General features: G+C 54.7%; 1 protein-coding gene across 2 annotated transcripts in view; it reads left to right on the plus strand.

Annotated features, from left to right (window-relative positions):
* Positions 1-896: 896 nt before the first annotated feature.
* The window catches only part of HIPK2 (homeodomain interacting protein kinase 2), a 106,103-nt gene continuing 86,733 nt past the window's right edge, over positions 897-20,266 (plus strand). For both annotated transcript variants that reach the window (XM_023736880.1, XM_004382385.3), the window contains exon 1: positions 897-2,165. In XM_023736880.1, coding sequence (XP_023592648.1) covers positions 1,057-2,165 — 1,109 coding nt within the window. In that variant the 5' untranslated portion in view covers positions 897-1,056. The remainder of the gene's footprint in view (positions 2,166-20,266) is intronic.

Consider the following 20,266-nt stretch of genomic DNA (forward strand, 5'->3'; position numbering starts at 1 on the left):
CCGGGTTTGATAGGAACAGGTTTCTTCAAGCAAGTGAAACTGACAGTTGTGGTCTGGGACACAGCAGAGCTGACCGTGTGGGGTGACTAAGAACACAGCAGTTAGCCAGGCCAGCTGATAGGGTCTTCAGTTACAGTAGGATGCAACACAGTGAGAACTAAGGAAGAATCAGTGTCTGTTATAAACTAATAGTCATCAAAAAGTAAATGGTGAGCACCCAAGATGTCCTTCAGTCAGTGAATGTATAAACAGACTGTGATGCATCCATACAATGGAGCATTAGTCAGTGATACAAAGAAATGAGCTATCAAGCTACGAAAAGACATGGAGGAACCTTATGCTAAGTGAGAGAAGCCAGTCTGAAAAGGCTACATACTGTGTGATTTCAACTAGATGATTTTGGGAAAAGAAAAACTATAGATACCAGTGGTTGCCAGGGGTTTGGGGTAGGGGAGGGATGAATACGTGGAGCCCAGGGTATTTTAAGGCCAGTGAAGCTATTCTGCCCGATGCTGTAATGGCGGACACAGGCCACCACACATTTGTCAAAACCCATAGAACTGTCCAACACAAGAGTGAACCCTGATGTGAACTATGGGCTTTAGTTAGCAACAGTGTATCAGTATTGGTTCAGCACTTGTAACAAATGTACCACAGGAGTGCACAAGGTCAATAATAGGAGAAACTATGTGTGGGGAGGAAAGGGGATATATGGGAACTCTGTCCTTTCTGCACAGTTTCTCTGTAAACCTCGAGCTGCTCTAAAAACTAAAGTCTATTTAAAAAAAAAAAAGTCAGTGATGAACTAAATCCTGATATTCTGTCTCTGAATCTCAGCCGTATTCCTGGCTCTGCTCCCTCCTGATGGTAGCGGGTGGACACTGGAGCCACGTGGTCCCACGGACGGAGTGACCACCTGTGCTTCTGCGTGAAGTAGATTTGCTCTCCCAAACCTATTTTTAAGTGGGAGGAGAATATTCTCTAAGGCCAGACTGCTGAGCAGAGCTGAGATGGATCTGTGGAGCAGTGCCCACATTGGTGACTTTGAGGAAGCTGATGTTTCCCTTTCCTTTTCTTGTAGGTATGGCCTCACGTGTGCAAGTTTTCTCCCCTCCCACCCTTCAATCAAGTGCCTTCTGCAGTGTGAAGAAACTGAAAGTCGAGCCTAGCTCCAACTGGGACATGACTGGGTACGGCTCTCTCAGCAAAGCCTACAGCCAGAGCAAGAACGTACCGCCATCGCAGCCAGCTACCGCAACCGTCAGCACCTCCTTGCCCATCCCAAACCCCAGCCTACCTTACGAGCAGACCGTCATCTTCCCAGGCAGCACCGGGCACATTGTCGTAACATCAGCAAGCAGCACTTCTGTCAGCGGACAGGTCCTCGGGGGACCGCACAACCTGATGCGTCGAAGCACTGTGAGCCTTCTCGATACCTACCAGAAATGCGGGCTCAAGCGTAAAAGCGAGGAGATCGAGAACACGAGCAGCGTGCAGATCATCGAAGAGCACCCACCCATGATTCAGAATAATGCCAGCGGGGCCACCGTAGCCACTGCCACAACATCGACTGCCACCTCCAAAAACAGCGGCTCCAACAGTGAGGGTGATTACCAGCTGGTCCAGCATGAGGTGCTGTGCTCGATGACCAACACGTACGAGGTGCTCGAGTTTCTGGGCCGAGGGACGTTTGGGCAAGTGGTCAAGTGCTGGAAGCGGGGTACCAACGAGATCGTGGCCATCAAGATCCTGAAGAACCACCCGTCCTACGCCCGGCAGGGCCAGATCGAAGTCAGCATCCTGGCCCGCCTGAGCACCGAGAGCGCGGACGACTACAACTTTGTCCGGGCTTACGAGTGCTTCCAGCACAAGAACCACACGTGCCTGGTGTTTGAAATGCTGGAGCAGAACCTCTATGACTTTCTGAAGCAGAACAAGTTCAGCCCCTTGCCCCTCAAGTACATTCGCCCCGTCCTCCAGCAGGTTGCCACAGCCCTGATGAAGCTAAAGAGTCTGGGTCTCATCCATGCGGACCTCAAACCGGAGAACATCATGCTGGTGGATCCATCCAGACAGCCCTACAGGGTCAAGGTCATCGACTTCGGCTCCGCCAGTCACGTGTCCAAGGCCGTGTGTTCTACCTACCTGCAGTCTAGATATTACAGGTAAGGCCATCCGCGCTGAGATAGCCAGGAGAGGCTGATCACTGATGGCATTCACCGCAAATGTGCATGGTGGTCGCTGCGGGCGAGATGAAAGTGTGTGCCTACAGTTGCTGTCTCAGCTGATGTTAACTGGGGGACTAAGACTTGTGCGTGGAAGTGACATTTAGGAGCCAGATGAGAATGGAGCCTAGTGAGAGGCTTGGTGCAGATGTTCAGAGCTGGCAGTGATGGCTGAGTCCTGCTAGGGGGGCAGGTCTTCGTGGAGGCGGGGTGGGTATGGGGTCCACGTGATAGAGGAGAGATGGGCCTGCATGACTGAAGTCAGGGCCGGACATGAGAGAATACTGCCTGCCAGAGCAAAGGACTTGTGAGTGGTGGGAGGTGTGGTTGGAAGCATAGATAGGGAGCAGATTACTAGAGGTCTTAAATACCAGGCTAAGGAGGTGGAAACACATCCTTGACAGCTGAGCACGTGCGGGAGGCTTTTACAGTGTGGTGTTTTGTGAAGATTGTTGACGTCATGTGAAAGATGGATGGAAGAAGGGAGAATCTTTGGCCTGGGAGGCCACTCAGCTTACTCTGTGGGAGATCACTTTGAATTTGAGTCAGGGTGATGGAAGAATTGTAGCGCCATTGTAAGGACATGTAAAGTATTCATTTGCCCATTCAACACATGTTTATTTCGCTCCTGATGTGTGCCAGGCCAGCGCTAGGGGCAGGGATGCAGCCACGATAGGATGGAAGCAAGCCCCCCTGCCTTTGAGGACCTCTCAGATGCTGGCCCGGCTCTGGAGCCACGAAGTCCTGGGCTGGAGCCTGAGTCCCTCCCTCACCAGCTGTGTGATGTAGGCAAAGCACATAGCTTCTGTGAGCTTGCGTTTCCTGACCCGTGACCTGGGAAGAGCCCCACCGCCCAGTCCGTGGGGTTGGTGGGTGGTGGAGGACAGTGACGCAGCCGCAGCGCTCTGCTTGGCACGCAGCACCTGCAGGCCTGCCGTGGTTTGTGGGGAGAGCTGGGGGTGGGGGAGGTAACATCGGACAGCCGAGTGGGAATGGAAGTGGACAAGAAACAAGCTCCCGGAAGATAGGCCTGATCCACGCTTAAGGGGTTAGCACATGGGCAATAAAACCACAATCCCGGTGCTCACTGGGGTCCTGGCCCTTCTGCGAGACCTGCCCCGATTGTGGGCGGGCCATCTCCACACGGCCTTGGGCCACAGGGCCTGTTGGGCATCGAGTGAGAGCCCCGTGGATGCACCTACCTGCGGCCGGTCTGCAGCTGGCCTCGTACGGCCCTCCACTTGCTTTCCTCGTTTCCTGCTTCCCCCTCCCCACCCCATGGCCCCCAGCCAGGCACCACCCGCCCCCCACACCAGACTGCTGTGACCTCCGCACCCTCTGAGTGTCTCAGCAGGGTTTCCCACCTCTTCTCTCAGCCTCGGGGGGGGGGCTCAGCAGACAGCCTCCGTTCTCCTCCCTGGGAGCTCTGTGGCCACATGATCCAGCTCCCCAGGTCCCTGCCCCATGTCCCTCCATCCCTCTACCTGTGTGGTTTCTCCTTGCCCATCGCCTTTCTGGGCAGGTAATTCCTGAGTGATGCCAGCTCCAGTCTGACTGCTCCCCTCACTAAATTCAGAGGCCCACACACCCCCATCTAGGAGGTCTTTACCTGGCTGCCCAGCTTGGGGTGGCCTCCTGCTGCCTTGGTTTCCCCCCACTCGCTCCCTTCCTGGCTTTGCAGCTGTGTCTGTCCCTGCTGCCCTAAGGGACTGCCCAGTGGGCCCTGGAGCAGGTGCTGCTCATCCCGGCTGCTCTGGGAAGGAAGGGAGGCAGGAGCTGGGTGCAGCCCCTGAAACGGGAAACTTGGTCCACCTGTATACCAGGCGGAGGGGGTTGGAGAAGAGTCTGGGTGACTGACAGATGTATGCCCAATGAGGCCAGCAGGCGTCCAGAGCCCACTTTGTGCAAGCGCCTGGCCCTTCTGTGACCCAGCTTTGTCCAGCTCCGGGTCCCCAGGAGCTGCCACTGCAGTTGTAGATTAAGTTTTGCACATTCAGCGCATGGGTTCTGGCTGCGTGAGGTGCTGAGGGGCCGCCACTGCCCTTCTCCTGGATCACTGTGTGGGAACATAGAGCAGCACTTCTAGTAACATTCACTGAGAATGAAGCGTGGGGACTCGTTAAAAAGACTTTTAAAGGCCGTATTTAGAAGGCAGGGGCACTGGTGGCGCGATGGGTAAGCACTCAGCTGCTAACTGAAAGGTCGGCAGCTTGAACCCACCAGCTGCTCCACAGGAGAAAGATGCGGCAGTCTGCTTCCGTAAAGATTACAGCCTTGGAAACCCTATGGGGCAGTTCTGCTCTGTCCTATAGGGTCTCTGAGTCAGAATTGACTCGACGGCCATGAGGTTTTTTCTTTCTTTCTTTTTTTGGTTTATTTAAAAGAGTGCGAGCTAAGGGCAAGATTTAAGGAGTCGAGTGAGCGGGTTTAATTTGGGAGTCTCCAGCCCTTTCGCATCCTCACCTTCTCAAGCCCACGTGACTCACCCGCCCCTCCCCCGACAGATGCAGCAGTGCGTCCACCTGCGTTGAGTCTGCCCTGATGCTGGGGGGGGGTCAGGTCCCAGAACCGGGGACCAGGGGCAGTGGACGTCTGTAAAGGGAGCTGGGAGGAGGACGTGGGCCCTCTCCCTGCCAGCCTCTGCTGACAAGGTGGAGCCTTTTGGAAAGCCTCGGGCGGGGCTTGGGGCTTGTTTTATGGCAGCCCGCTTCACAAGAGGCCCCCAACTCCCTCTGAAGGCCCCTTTGTCTGTGATGTCACCCCATCTTTAGCTTGCAGTTGACTGCTGCCTACAGTTCGGAGCAGGGTAGCCTCTTCCCCTCCGTGGCCGCTCTGTCCAGAAGGGCCAGCGCCCCCAGGCCCCCTGCCGCCCAGCCCCAGTCTCGAGGGCACGGCCAGTTCAGTGTCCACCCATCCCCGCCTCATGGGGCCCTGGAGGCGTTTGCTCCCCAGCATATCAGTAGCATTTCCGAGGGCAGTCTTGAGCTTCCAGTCTCCTTCAGTCCTAGCTGTGGGGCGGCCAAGGCCAGGCCACGGTGCTCAGGCTCGTTTTCTCAGCTGCTTTGCCTTGGGAGGGCAAGCAGGCCCTCCGTGTGTCCCTTGTCGAGCCCCTGGGAAAGCAGGGAGAGGCTTCAGCTGCATCTGAGAGCGTGTCACTGGAGCTGCGTCGGGGAGACATCATCCACGTGGGATTGGCCTCTGACAGGGCCGTCAGGCACCCCGGTCCTACCAGATCTGTTTCCCACCAAGCTCCCCTGGACCTAGGAGTCCCTGGGTGGTGCAGACGGCTAACGCACTCAGCTGCTGACCAAGAAGGTGGAGGTTCACGTCCACCCAGAGGCACCTTGGAAGAAAGCCTTGGCAGTCTACTTCCGACAAATCAGCCACTGAAAACCCCACACAACACAGGTCTGCTCTGATGTTCGTGGGGTCGCCATCTGAGATGGGCACATGTCCAGCCCCTGGCATGTTATGGCTCGCCCCGGCATCTTCCTGGCCTAGTGACACGGAACAGCATTTTATAGAGATGCTGGGGGCCTGGACAAGTAGGCTGTGTGGCAGGGAAGGGACTGTTCTCCCGGCTATTGGGCCTTTCCGTGGCCTTGGTGAGGGCTTATTGCTGTTGGGATCCTGTGAGGCTAGTCTTGTTTGTGTGTTTTTTTCTATAAACAAAGGCTGCTTTTTTTTTTTCCTTTAAGGCTTTTTAAAGTCTGGTGCCTGGGTCTCCCCTTCAGTCAAGGCCCTTTGCATAGTTACCCTGTCATCTGCAGTGGTTCTCAAGCTTTGCTCTGCCCCCAGGGTCACCTGGAGAGCTTGTTAAGGACCAGATAGATCTCTGCAGGCAAGTGCCCCAGCCCAGAGACCCTTCAGGGATGGCAGGGGAGAGGTGCAGGGTCTTAGACCACCCCTAGAGACACACCCCTCCAGGGAGAATGGACTTCCTCCAGGTGCCACCTTTCTGTCCTTACACCCAAGGACAGAGTTGCAGGTAATCCCTTTATTGTATTACCTCACCTTTGGAGTCCCTCCCACTTCCTTACTTAATTCCACGTGGATGCCAGTTCTTTTTTTTTTAATCATACTTTTGAGCAAGCAGTAAATTGGTGCTAGGGCATTTCCTCTATCAGCATGACCAGAAAACTAAAAAACAAGGTCAAGTGTTAAACTCTCTTCTCAGAAAGAAAAGGGAAAAAGACATGTTGTTCAGGCAAAGGACAGTCAGTGATTAAATATGCAGGGTTTTGTTTCTCTTCTGAGTGATTCAAAATACTCTCGTCTAGAATTAATTTGAGAGCCTTGGCAGCACGGTAGTTAAGAGCTACGGCTGCTAACCAAAAGTTCAGCAGTTCAAATCCACCAGCGGCTCCTTGGAAACCCTATGGGGCAGTTCTACTCTGTCCTGTAGGGTCGCTGTGAGTTGGAATCAACTCAACGGCAACGGGTTTGGGGCTTAGACTTAATTTGAGGCACTTAAGACCATTATTGAGAGTCCCTGGGTGGTGGAAACATATAATGCACTTACCTATTAATTGAAAGATTGGAGGTTTGAGTCCACCCGGGGTGCCTCAGAAGAAAGGCCTGGTGATCTCCTTCCAAAAAATCAGCTGTTGGAAACCGTGTGGAGCACTGTTCTACTCTTGACACATGAGGTCACCAGGAGTCAGAAACAACTCAACAGCAACTGGTTAGCTGATCAGCTATAGAGGAAGAGCCGAATGGAGGAATCTTAAGGTCAGTCGTACAGTGGGGAGGCTGGGGCCGTGGAGATGGGAATAAGTCAGGGAAGATGAGGACGATGACAGTAACACGGTGAGGGGCGGGAGCCTAGGTTAGAAAAGAATGATGAGGGGAGTGAGTTTTGAATGTGGATCTGGGGGGCTTGGATGGAATCTGGATGCCAGTGTCGGGAGCCTTTGTAAACTCTTGCACAAAGGAGGAATTTCATAAGTTAATGATAGTGTAAATCAATTGCAATGGAAAAAAAACAGGCTGGCGAGGGTAGGAAGACCCAGAAGCTAGGAGACAGTCGTAGCTATTCAGGAACCGAGGGAAGAGACCCGAGGCTGGATGGGGGCCTTTCCTCACTTGCTTTCCATGGGTCTCAGACTCTGACTGCAGAACTGACTTAGAGAGAACCTGCTTGGTTTGCTGTTTTGTTTGGCGACTTTGCTGTCTCCGAGGTGCAATTCTGAGGCTCTGCTCTTCAAATCCCACCTCTGCTGTCGAGTGACTAGGCCTCAGCCCCGGTCCTGGCCTGTCCCCGCTCACTGACTCATTCCTCACAGAGCGTCGACACCCAGCTGTCACACGCCCGCATCTGGAGCCCATGTGACCAGGGCTGGGCTCACCAGACGGTTGGCCAGCGCTGGTGGCTCAATGTGGCCAGAGACAGTGTTCTCTCCTAGGGGTTGACCTTGGCCTCAAACCAGGAATTCTGTAGCCTCTGCACCACCAACAGGGAGCAGGGCATATTCCAAAGTGCCATCCTCTGGGCTGGAAATAGAAGTCACTGCAAACAAGGCACAGCTTCATAAAGTCGTTTCAGAAAGTGCCCGGCTTGTGCCAGTTATAAAGAGCCAGTACCCACAAGTTAGGTGGAGCCTAAGTGCTGGCAAGGGAGATGTGATGGAGCGCTGGCTCCGAAAGCAGGTGCCGCGCAGCCTCCGCCTCTGTAAATCAGTTTGTCCTTCACTCCTCACAGAAACAGCAGGAAAGGGGCCAGTTCACACCGGGGAATATGAAGTGAATGCTTCAGTCTGGGGAGACCTTTGGAAGCGTGCAGGCTTTTAGGTCTGCGGCTTCTCTTCTGCGGAGAAGTGATCAGTATGTTATCTGGGCTGCTGGATTCGCTCTCATTGTCCCTCATGCTCGTCACTAGGACCTTCAGCTGTAAGGTGAAATAATGTGAAGTTAAAATGGTCTTCGGTATACAATCGTTAAGGAGCCCTGGTGGCACAGCAGTTAAGCACTCAACTGCTAACTGAAAGGTTGGCAGTTCAAGCCCACCCAGTGGCTCACGGGAGAAAGACCTGGTGATCCGCTCCAGTAAAGCTTACAGCCTAGGAAACCCTATGGGGCGGTTCTGCTCTGTCACATGGGGTCACCGTGAGTCAAAATCGACTGGATGACACCCAACAACAAGATATAGCCGTTGAGGCAGGAGGCCCCGTACGTGTTTGAGCATCTCTGCCCCGGCACCCGGATGACACAGCGTGAGCACCTGCATGAAAACGGCAAACACAGGTGTGCGTGAGAGCACCTGGGTGACAGACGCCTGTGCTCAGCTCTGCACGTGGACGTGCTCCTGTGCCTCGATTCCCACCGCAGAGGGACACGCAGCCACATGCATGCACACACGAGGTCACGCAGAGTCAACACCACTGATATGCGTGTGCCTCCACGGGCCTGAGCCAGCCCGAGGCCCTGGAGACCGAGGGCCAGGGGCGGAAGCAGCGTTGAGGCCCGAGAGATGAGGTCCGGGAAACTTGACCCAGGTTTCTGCCGTGCTGCCAACTGTGTGTCCCCAAAGCTTGCAGTGTAGACCAGTGATTTTCACAGTGTGGCCCAAGGGGCCTCCTGGACCAACAGGATCCCCGGGTGGCAATTCCTGGGTTGCAAAGCAAACCTAAGGGGCAGGATCTTAGGGTGAGGCCAGGCAGACTCTTGGGGTGAGGGCCAGGCAGGCTTTTAGGGTGAGGCCAGGCAGCCTGTGTTCTTCCAGACCCCCTGGAGTGCCAGGCAGCCTGTATTCTACCAGACCCCCCGGCTGACTTTCAGGGCCAGGCAGCCTGCATTCTACCAGACCCCCCGGCTGATTCCTAGGCTTGGAGACATGCCCTTCTAGGTGGCTTGGGCGCAGAAGTCCATCACCCCACCGAGGATGTACCCTGGACCATGTTGTGGTTAAACCCGTTGCCTTTGAGTGGATCCTGACACATAGCGACCCTACAGGACAGTAGAACTGCCCCTAGGATTTCCAAGGCTGTAATCTTTATGGAAGCAGACCGCCACATCTTTCTCTCATGAAGCAGCTAGTGGATTCGAACTGCTGACCTTTCGGTTAGCAGCCGAGCGCTTAACCACTGTGCCACCGAGGCTCCTTCTGTCATGGTGAGGGAAGAGAATCGAGGACCCTAGTGTAGAGCCACTGGCCCCCTGTGGGGTAGTGGCAACCCCACCACAGGGCACAGTTGTCAGATCACTTGTGGCCAAACCCCTAGACCACAGTGGCGGTGGGCGTGAGGTCCAAAACTAGTTTGTGCGTAGCCATTGGAGAGGCTGTGTGGGCTGGTGAGCTGGCCCGTGAGAGGGCAGTGAGGAGGGGATGTTTGGGGAGAACGAGGAGGTGCACATGGGCCTCGTCTTTGGGGGATTCACAGTAGATGCGGCACTACGGCTGAGGGGCTCCTGGCGTGGCGCTCCACCCTCAGTGACACCCAGCAGTAATTTCTGGAATCCGAGGATGTGCCTGCCAGGCACTGTGCTTCTGAATGAGCTGTCAGCACCGAGGAGGAGGCCCAGCCCTCGACTTGCCACGTCTGCCCCAAACCGGTAACAGAGCGCATGTCCCAGGCACCAGGCTTGTGTGTGGGTCTGTCCGCATGGATGTCTCTCCTTACGCTGAGCAGAGCGTGGGTCACCAAGTCCCAGCTGCTCAGCCTTCATACGTGGGGGTCCTGGGCGCCCCCCCCCCCTGATCCGGCACTTGTCCCTCCTGCTTCTGGCTCCCCTGACCTTTGCCCTTCCGGAGACAGTAGATGTCTGCCTCCTGGTCTGGGCAGACCGTGCCCCCAGCCCTCCAAGCCGTGCAGGACTGGCTGGGCTCCCTTCCTCCATCCACCTCATTGCCTGCTGGCTCCTCAGGGCCCTAAGGAGACAGAGGAGAGCAAGCCCACAGCCAGGACTGCTGGAGTGTCAGGGCGCTGGGCATGCTGGGTGTGGCCCTTGTTCCTGGGCAGGTTGAGGGGGACATTGTGGAAGCAGTTGTCTTGGTTTGGGTTTCCCCAAGAGCAGAGCCCGAGACAAGGGCTGGGAGCAGGTGGTCTGTCTGGGAGATGGTCCCAGAATGCAGAATTGGGGGGGCAGAGTGATAGCCCCACTATTGGGGGGCTGCTATGGATAGCAGGGGCTCTGGTCCACCTCCGAGAATCACCTAGAGGCCCCCCAAATCACATGTTGGGAGGGCAGGAGGCTGGGGCCTGGTCCTCCCTGGTGGAGGGTCACCCTCAAGGAGGTCAGCTCTCCTGTTCATTTGGGCTGTGCTTAGGGGGCGGGGCTTAGTGGCCTGAGCAGGTGCAGAAAAGACCCAGAAGAGCAGGGCCATGGGGGTCACAGGGCTGCCTCCCACAGTCATGGTAGAGGTCGGGGAACGTGCATCCCGAGGGCCCCAGAATGTGAGCCCCAGCATGCATTGGTCATCAGCCCCCATGCCCCCACAAGTGACCTGTGCTGTGTCTCACAGGGACGATGCCACCGGTGCCGGAAAATTCAAGAATGATAGGCTTAGGGTTCTGAGCTCTGGGTTTGGGGAGTTGAGGATCTGACTTTAAAGCTACTGATAATGAATATTGCCTCCATCCCTCTCCCCTTTCAGACTGGAGAGCCTGCCAGCTGGGGGTGAACTCAGGCTGGGCTTTGCACTTGGTCCCCAAGCGGGCAGGTGCTGCGTTCTGAGTCTGTCAGACATATGGAGAAGGGTGGAGGTCCCGATGTTCCCCATGTAGACTGCATCCATGGTGCATTCAGTGAGGCACATTGGCTAAAGGGGCGAGTGTGACTTGCTGACCGGTGAACGAGTGGATGGTCTCAGTGGCCCCCTGTGCTTTATAGCTCTATGCTCGCCACACAGCAGAGCCCATGCCTGCCCGGTTTCTTGTTTCACACAAGTACCCGCACGATCTCCCTGCACCCTGCGCCCTTGTGCACCATCGCTGAGCTCGCATCAGAGGGGCCCCAATGCCAGGCTCCTGAGGAACATACACATCTCACCAGAAATGTCAATTCCCACCTTGTCTCTCCACCTGTGAGATTTGAGCATGAACCTGAAGACAACTGACTCAACTCCTAGAAAATCAGTCCCTGGAATCAGCTAGCCCCTGTCCGGTCCCATTGCACCTTGTCAGAAATTTAGAAACGACTTCTCAGCCTCAAGCAGGGTCTGAGCATAGCGGCCAGTGTGTGCCCACGAGGAGATAGGGTGTCCACGGGGCTGCGCAGCCCCTTCACGGCTTTTCTGTGGCCATGCAAGGCAGGTTCCCATTAACTTTGTCTTCATCCCTAAGAGCCAAATGAACCATGCTCTCCTGGAGAGAATAAGGCTAATCCTAGAATGTTCACCATGCATCTGGCACATGGCAAGTACTCAGTAACTGTTAACTGTTGCCATCGAGTCGACTCCGACTCATGGTGACCCCATGTTTGTCGGGGTAGAACTGTGCTCTATAGGGAAGTGGCTCACCAGCCTTTGTCCCAAGGCACCTCTGGGTGGATTCAAACCTCCAACCTTTCAGTTAGCAGCCCAACACCGTAACTGTTTGTACCGCCCAGGGACTCTCAATAAATGTTAGCTTCTAGAATTAGTTTTTTCCTACTATTAACTGCTGTTGTCATCACTGTCATGATTTTTACCATCATGGCTGTCTGTGGCAGACAGACCTGGGTTTGAATTCTAAGTCTGCCACTTTATTGCTGTGTGGCTTTAGGCAAGTTCCTAAACCTCTCTGAGGCTCATTGTTTTTTTTTCCTCCTCTTAAAATGGACAAATAGCAGCAGTTCATCAGGCTGTTGTGAAGACTAATTGAGACGGCGCCTGAAGCTGTCATGGCTGACGCTTGTGCGTTCCCCAGCTCTCTCCCCACTCACTGGCCTCTTCTGTGGCACCTGGTTTTATTTGCCTGGTGTCCCGCCTCCCCACCACCCACTGGCCCTGGGGTCAGGCATTCCTCTCTCCTCCGCAGACACTGGTGGCCAGCCCTACGCTGTGCATTCAGCAGGTGGCACATGAAGGAGTGCCTAAGTGTGGGCGTGGGCGTCGTGCCATGGGCTGCTCTGTGTCAGAAGGGCTGTGCCCAGCGCAGCAGTGAGGGGTTAGCATGGGAGAGGGGTGGCCTCTGACCCTGAGTGGGGAAGGGGAGGGGAGCAAACCATGAGGACATGGCGTGGAAGACGGGTGCCCGTGCGTGACTCGGGGCGCAGGCGTCATCGCCAAACCCTGCGACGCTGGTGCCCGAAGTAAAGACGTGGAGGGCTGCGGTCTGTGCTTAAGCACACAGCCAGGGGTGTGAGTGGGGGGGGGTGTGAGTATGTGTGGTGTGTGTATGTGTGGTGTATGTGTGTGGGTGTAGTGTGTGTGTGGTGTGCGGGTATGGTATGTATATGTGTGCATGTCTGTATGCATGTATATGCATGTGTGGTGTGTGGGTATGTATAGTGTGTATATGTGTGTTGTGTGGGTATGTATAGTGTGTATATGTGTGTTGTGTAGATGTGGTATGTATGTGTGTCGTGAGGGTGTGGTGTGTGGCTGTATGTGTAGTATGTGAACGTGTGGTGGGTGGGTGTGGTACGTGTGTGTGCGTATGTATGTGCGTGTGGTATTTATGTTTGTGTGTGATGGTGTGTATGCATGTGTGGTGTGTGTGGGTGTGATGTGGGTGTGATATGTATGTGTGTGGTGTGTGAGTGTGTTTGGTGAGTGTGGATGTATGTGTAGTGGCTGTGGTATGTGTGCTTGTGTTTGTGCATGGTGTGTGTGTGTGCATGGTGTGTGTGTGCATGCGTGTGTGTGCATGGTGTGTGTGTGCATGGTGTGTGTGTGTGCATGGTGTGTGTGTGCATGCGTGTGGGTGTGTGTGCATGGTGTGTGTGTGCATGCGTGTGGGTGTAGTGGCAGCAGGCAGGTTAGTTGGCCCCCAGCATCCTTGTGTTTGGACCTTCCTCCCAGCCCTGAGTTGGGACAAGAAGTACTGTCTCTGGTCACAGCCTTATCTGTGTAGCCGTTGACCATAAAATCATGTTCCCTGGCCAGAGCATCAGAGACAGGTGCCACGTCTCTGTCATCCGCTGACCTCCAGTGAGGGACTTCTGGTCCTCTCCTTTTTGTAAATTAGAATGTCCACTGGCAATAAAATGCATCAAGTGTGAACCCCTAGAATACAAATAGACCCGGCGCCTAGTGAGTCGGTGATGTTCTCTTTGTAAGTCACTGTTCACCCTGAGCCGCAGCCCCGAAGTTTTGGGGTGATGGGACTGCTCTTTATGCTGACCACGATGGGGGCAACACAAGCTTGTCCAGGCGTTAAGACTCATAGAACTGTGTGTCTGTGAGGTTGTTTTTTGTTTTTTTTTTTGAAAATATTTTTAAACGGAACATTTTAAATATACACTTACCCCTAAAGGCCTCTAAGGAAATTGTTGATAATATTAAACCCTGAAGCATTACCTTGCCTGCTTTTTCTCCCTGTGTTTGTTTTACTGTGCTGTGTTTGGGTGGAAGGGGTCATTTTGTTTATCCTGCAACAGGATGGCTGGAGGGGACAGTCATTTCTAGAACCGTGAAAACCACTCTGGGGAGTAGGCGGCTCTGGTGACGGAAACGTTGTTATCATGCCGTTTATTTATGTGCTGCTTCTTGTGCAGGTCACGGATGTGTCCCCTGAAAGCTAAGGACGGTGACTGCTAGAAGCAGAGGTGGGAACAGTTAGCCCTGAAATGCCGGGACGTCCAAAGCACAGAGAAGGTTCAGTACTGGTGACATCGATTTTCCCAGCCCCATGTCCAGGGTCCTTCCCTCGAGTCCAGAGTCATCATGCCCTGGACTGCACACCCACGTGTGTGAAAGCTCCGTCATCCTAGAGGAGCTTCACCCCACAGCACGGCTCGCATAAAAACAAACACAACACCTACTGCCGTCAAGTCAATTCCAACCCATAGCAACCCTAGAGGACAGGGTAGAATGGCACCACAGGGTTCCCAAGGCTGTAACCTTTACAGAAGTGGACTGCCGCATCTTTCTCCCTCAGAGCGGCTGGCGAGTTTGAACTGCCAACCCTTTTTTTTTTTTTCCCCAATTTTTGTTAGCAGCCAAGCACTTTAACGACTGTGCCACAGGCCTCTTTAGGGCCCCCACATGAGGGGATTTTCATAGGTATGACAGAGAAGCAGAAAGTCCCTGGCCCACCTGGAGGGAGGAGGCTTGTCCACCATTTCGGGTGTGGTGGCTGGTCCTGTCCAGTGCTGAGTGGTGGGCTTCTGAGGGCCTGACCCCGCAGTGATCGAGGGTGATGAGGCCATGGCCAGGCCACATGCTGGGCACAGAGCCAGGCTCCTTCCTCCCTTCCCCAGTAGCAAGAGCTTTGGCTTGTTTCCATAGAAGAAACAAGAGGGTCGGTAGCATGTAAATGTTGTATACGGGTGATCTCCCTGCAGCTCAGAGCAGCCGGCTTAAGACGCAGGGTTTTCTCTGACACTCCCCAGTCACAGGTCATTTGTCTCTGCAGATATGAGCTCACTGCATGCTGCCCTGTGTGCCCCCCATGCCCCTCAGCCCGCACTCCTCCCTGTTCCCCACACCCCTCCAGCTTCTCACTCCTCCCTACCCCCATGCCCCTCCAGCCCCTCACTCCTTCCTGCCCCCACACTCCTCTGGCTCCTCATTCCTCTCTGCCCCCGACACCTTTCCAGCCCCCCATGCCTCCCTGCCCCCCATGCCTTTCCAGCCCCCAACCCCCCCCCGCCCCCCACAGCACAGCACTGTACACCTTGCCATGCCCTCTCCGTCTCTCCACACCCCCCACGCCCTGCCCACCCCTCTGACCCCCCGCACACACGCCTCCACGTCCACTAGCCAGCGCAGCTCTGAGGAGCATTGGGGTTTTTCCTTGCTGTTCTTAGGAGGCTCTGGTTCCTGGACTCTGTGTCTCTCTGGCCCCGGCTCAGCTCCCACATCCACATCCCCAGCCTGGCACCCACAGCTCTGGGCAGCCCCCAACATGGGCGTGTACCCACAGCTGATGGGCACACCACTGTCCTCCCGGGAGCCCCCGCATGCCCAGCCACCTGCCCTCGCTAGGACGCGCCCCCTCCCTCCACCAGACCCCAGCCCAGCCCAGCCATCCCTCGGGAAGCCCAGGGCCCAGTTTGCCACGAGGTTTCTCCTCTCAGCAGCTGGCGCTGGGCGTGGTCTGCCTGTCACTTGTCCGTTCGTTCATTTGACTTCCAGATAGAGCATAGTCTTCTTGGGGCTTAGACCCTGGGGAGCAGCCACGCTGAGTTCAGCCCCCATTTTCCGTGAGGGACAGTGGCGTGGCTGGCGGCTCAGTCTAGGGGAGTGGTGTGGACACAGGGACTCGGACATGTCTCTCAGCCTCTGACAGCATTTCCTCAGCCACGAACCCGAGAGGTGACGCTCTGTGCTGCAGGGTGTGAACTGGGAAGGCTCACTAATTGTGATGCAGGTGACCAGCTCCACAGAGCCCCTCAGGCCTCGGCCACAGGATTATATCTAACCTTCCACTTTGGCTCAGGAAAGACCAGTTGCTGGGAAAGGTCATCCTGTTGGCTAAAGTAGAGGGTCAGTGAAAACGAGGGAAACCCTCAATGAGGTGAATTGACACAGTGGCTGAAACTATCGCGTATACCAGCTATCGTGAAGATGGTGCAGGACCGGGCAGCGTTTCGTTCCGTCGTACACAAGGTCGCCATGAGTCAGAGTTGACTCGATGGCCACTGACAGCAACCACAGTGACCTGCCAGCCCCTCTGTCCTCTCTCCTGGCGTTTCCTTTTTCTTGTCCTGCCTCTACCTGTTGTGTTCCCAACGTTCTCACAGGCGGGCCCAGGTGGACACATCAGCTGTAGATAGGACATCTCCAGGCTGGGAGCACAGTTGAGAGAACATTCCAGAAGCGCCTGCTGGAAGTGTGCTCACGTGTGACTCTCCGTTGGGTGCCACGCAGATACAAATTAGGTTTCTGTTGGTACTGACAGAAACTGTAATACTGAAGATAGATTTTTCTCTCAGAAATGTGCTGGTTATTTATTTTCTTCAACTTTTTATGTTTCTATTGCATGTCCTGGTTTGTACAGAAAGACCTTTATCATCATCTTATTGCTTTGCTTTGTAAGCCTCCCTCTGTGAGTGCTATGGAGCACCTACTATGTGCCCGACCCCAGACACCAAAGCAGGCACCGAAGACAGAAGGCCACCCCATCCCTGGGGAGTGTCCGAAGCCTCTTTGGACAGTAGCTTCCCTGATGGGCACATCCCGCTTGGACAGAGTGCTTCGGGTTGTAAACACACTAAAGAAATGGGCCAGACTCCCTTCTGGAACAAAGAGGGGGTTCTGTGGAGAAAGTTTGATGTGGGGAGCTAACTGAGGAGAAGAAAGATGATTTACGGGCTGACGTGGGCAGAGGTTTAACTGTAAAGTTGCACATCTCAGAGAGTCCAGCGTGTATTTACCACAGGAAGTGGCCACCTGGCGAGTCCCACATGCTCTTATTTGAAGTGATCACAACAGCTTGTATGTGACCAGCCTCTGGCTGGACGTCGACTCAGGCCTTTGAGTGTTTACAGAACGCGACGTGCTGGTCACAGTAGGTCAGCGGGCTGCAGAGCCGCACACCTGCCCCAGCTCACAGGCAGGAACACGTGGTCATGGCCGAGCCATACGCATGCTCCACTCTGCGGCAGTGGCCCCTGGAATACCAATGGACGCAGAGCACTCAGCCTCCAGCCCCTCTGGATGCCGAGGCAGCTTGGGGACACATTTTGGCCGAAGCCGCCCCTTGCCCGCCCTCCCCTCCCCCACTACCCTGGGTGACCCGTCCTCCGGCGCTCTCCGTGTTGTTTGCTCTCCTGGCGCGTGCTGGTCCTGCAGACGTGGTGGGATTTGCTCCTCACCTGTTTGCTTGTCCTTCCCTGTCCGGTAGGGGTGCCGTGAGGACATACGCACACACTGGACGGCGGCACTGCGCTCGCTGAAGTGAAGGGTCTGTGCCCGCCGCAGCCGGCCATTCCCCAGGCCAGACCATGTGGACACACTGTGCGCATCCCCTGCACACACAGGGTGAGAGCCCCCCCGTGCCCTCGCCAAGCCCGCGCTGCAGTGGGCTCTGATAGGTCAGCCCGGGCCCAGGGCCTGCCCCGCATGGTGTGGATAAGAGCTTCAGGTGGTTATGATAATGGACAGAATGTCATCCTTACCTACGGCTCTTACATTCAAAGGCCCGGCAGCTGTGGAGGGGGGAAGGACCCCTTCCTGCCTGGTGCTGGGGACCCAGCCAGTCTCCAACCTCCCACTCCCGGCGCTGTCCACATCCCCTGACACACTCTTTGGGGAACCTAACCAGTAACCAGTTGCCATCGAGTCAGCCCCAACTGGTGGCGCCCCCGTGTGTCAGTAGGACTATGCTTCACAGGTTTGTTTGTTTTTTTTTAAATAAGTCTTCATATTTTTTTGTGTGTGATTTAGGTGAAAGTTTACAGAGCAAGTTAGTTTCTCGTTAAACAGTTAAGACACAAATTGTTTTGTGACATTGGTTGCCAACCCTGCGATGTGTCAACACTCTCCCTTTCTCCACCCCAGGTTCCCTGTTTCCCTTTGTCCGTTTTCCTGTGCCTTCCTGCCTTCTCGGCTTTGCTTTTGGACAGGTGTGCCCGTTAGTCTCGTGTACATGATTGAACTGTGAGGCACGATCCTTACGTGTGTGATTGTTGGCCCTATACCAAAAAACCAAACCCATTGCTGTTGAGTCAGTTCCAACTCTTAGCGGCCCCATAGACCTGTCTAATCTTTGGCTGAAGGGTAAACCTCAGAAGTGACTTCAGTACTGAGTTAAAAGGGTGTCCGGGGGCTGTACTCTATACTTACAGGGTTTCTCCAGCTCCATAGGGTTTTTAATGGCTGACTTTTCAGAAGTAGATTGCCGGGCCTTTCTTCCAGGGTGCCCCTGGGTGGACTAGAATCTCCAACCTTTCAACGAAAGGGCGAGCTCATTAACCGTTTGCACCACCCAGGGACTCCTACCCCTCAACTAAACTTAACTCTTTGCTGTGTTGGAGGACGTAGGAGGGAGCACACGTGGCCCAGGTGACAGGATGCAGGCAGGGCCTGGTGTGTTCACGCGACCCCTCTTCCCATCTAGCAGGCACAACTCACAACCGCAGGCACTTTCCGTTTGGCCTGCCCAGGTGGGGATTACTGGGCTTGCTCTGCCGCTGAAACGGAGCATTTCTGACGAGACACCACGGTGCTGCCTTTCGTAGCAGGCGGCCGGGGGGTTCATGTCACGAGATACACCCCTGCGGCCCTGGGAGTGAGACGCTGCCCGGAGCCGGGGGCGGGTAGGGTCACAGCTCCTACCGCCTCCGCCCGCCATCCGCTGCCCCAACCACCGCGCGGTAACAGCTGCTGGGCAGTTCTGCCGCGGCGGGTGGTGATGCCGCGTGCTCGTTGTGGGTTATTGTCTCTCTTATTTATTCTACTCGTCCTTTAAGGTCGTACTCAGGCTGCACCTCTGTGTCTCTCCCTTCTCTGCTGTGCATTCCTGTTGCATTTCACTCTGTATCATATGCCTCCTTGTGTTGGATGGACCTGTTGGCTTACATCTGTTGTATAATTGTGTCCTGGGCAGGAATCCTGGTGGCACAGTGGTTAAGTGCTTGGCTGCTAACCACAAGGTGGGCAGTTCAAACCCACCAGCTGCTCTGTGGGAGAAAGATGTGGCAATCTGCTTCCATAAAGATTACAGCCTTGGAAACCCTGTGGGGCAGTTCTACCCTGTCCTGTAGGGCTGCTGTGAGTCTGAATTCACCTCAACAGCAGCAAGTTAGGTTTTTTGGTTTTGAGGGTTAATCCTACGCCACCAGCAGGACTGTCCATGCCCTGTGTCTGTTCTGGTGTCTGTCCTGCTGATGAACCTCTGTACTTGATGGTATTTTGAGAATGAGAGAGTCCACGAGACCTATTAATGGAGAGCTGTGATATAAGCCCCCACGCCTTTCCCGGGGACAGTGGTGGCTCGGTGATAGAATTCTCTTCTTCCACGCGGGAGACCAGGGTTCGATTCCCAGCTGATGCACCTCAGCGCAGCCACCAGCCATCTGTCACTGGAGGCTTGCAGGTTGCCAAGATGCTGGACAGGTTTCAGCAGAGCTTCCAGACTAAGACGGACTAGGAAGAAAGGCCTGGTGATCTATTTCCAAAAATCAGCCAATGAAAACCCTGTGGATCACAATGTCCGATCCACAACCAATCGTGGGGATGGTGCAGGATCCGGCAGCGTTTCATCCCACTGTGCTTGGGGTCGCCGTGTGTCAGGGCCAGCTGACAGCCGCTGACAACAACCACGGCAGCAACAAGCCTTTTGTGAGCTGCAGAGGTCATGAAAATCATTTCAGGAATTTTATTTTTCATCAGTTAGAAATGTTTAAAAGAGGTTTTCAGGCTGAGAGTTTCAGATGGGATGAGATTTTCCTAGGGACTTGGGGCTAGGCCCTTTTTGGTCTGTTTGTCTATGGGCCCTAGAATTGTTAGGAAGGCCAGCTAGAGCGTGAGGACCTTTGAGAGCTGTATTTGTGGAGGAGCTATAGGAGTTGGTTAAAAAATCCTTACAAAAGCAGATTGTTGAAGATGATTTATACTTTCTGGACCTAAGCTGAAGCATAAAGGTAAGTGATTTGTTTCTTTCTTGACTAGAGGAGAAAAAGAGCAGCTTTCTCCTGGCTCTCTCTCTGAGGCACGGTCACACCGGTGTTAGGGGTGACGGTGTGTGTTGCTCTGATGAGTGGGTGTTTATCTGCACAAGAGGTGAAGCCAGAAACTTCCCAGAGAGAAGGCAGCTACCTGTGTGGCTGGAATCTCTTTCTCCATCTTACAAGGACGGCTAATCTTTGTCTGGAATGGAAGGTTTCGTTTATGAAATGTTAGCATTCCCAAAGTGTACAGTAGGGTGGGTTTTAGAGTTGGCAAGCCTGAAATAAAATTCCAGCTCTGTAGCTTACTGTCCGTGTGTCCTTGGGCGGTTACTTAACCTCTCGCC

The sequence above is a fragment of the Trichechus manatus genome, unplaced genomic scaffold, assembly GCF_000243295.1.
Source record: "Trichechus manatus latirostris isolate Lorelei unplaced genomic scaffold, TriManLat1.0 scaffold00093, whole genome shotgun sequence".
Classification (NCBI taxonomy): Eukaryota; Metazoa; Chordata; class Mammalia; order Sirenia; family Trichechidae; genus Trichechus; species Trichechus manatus.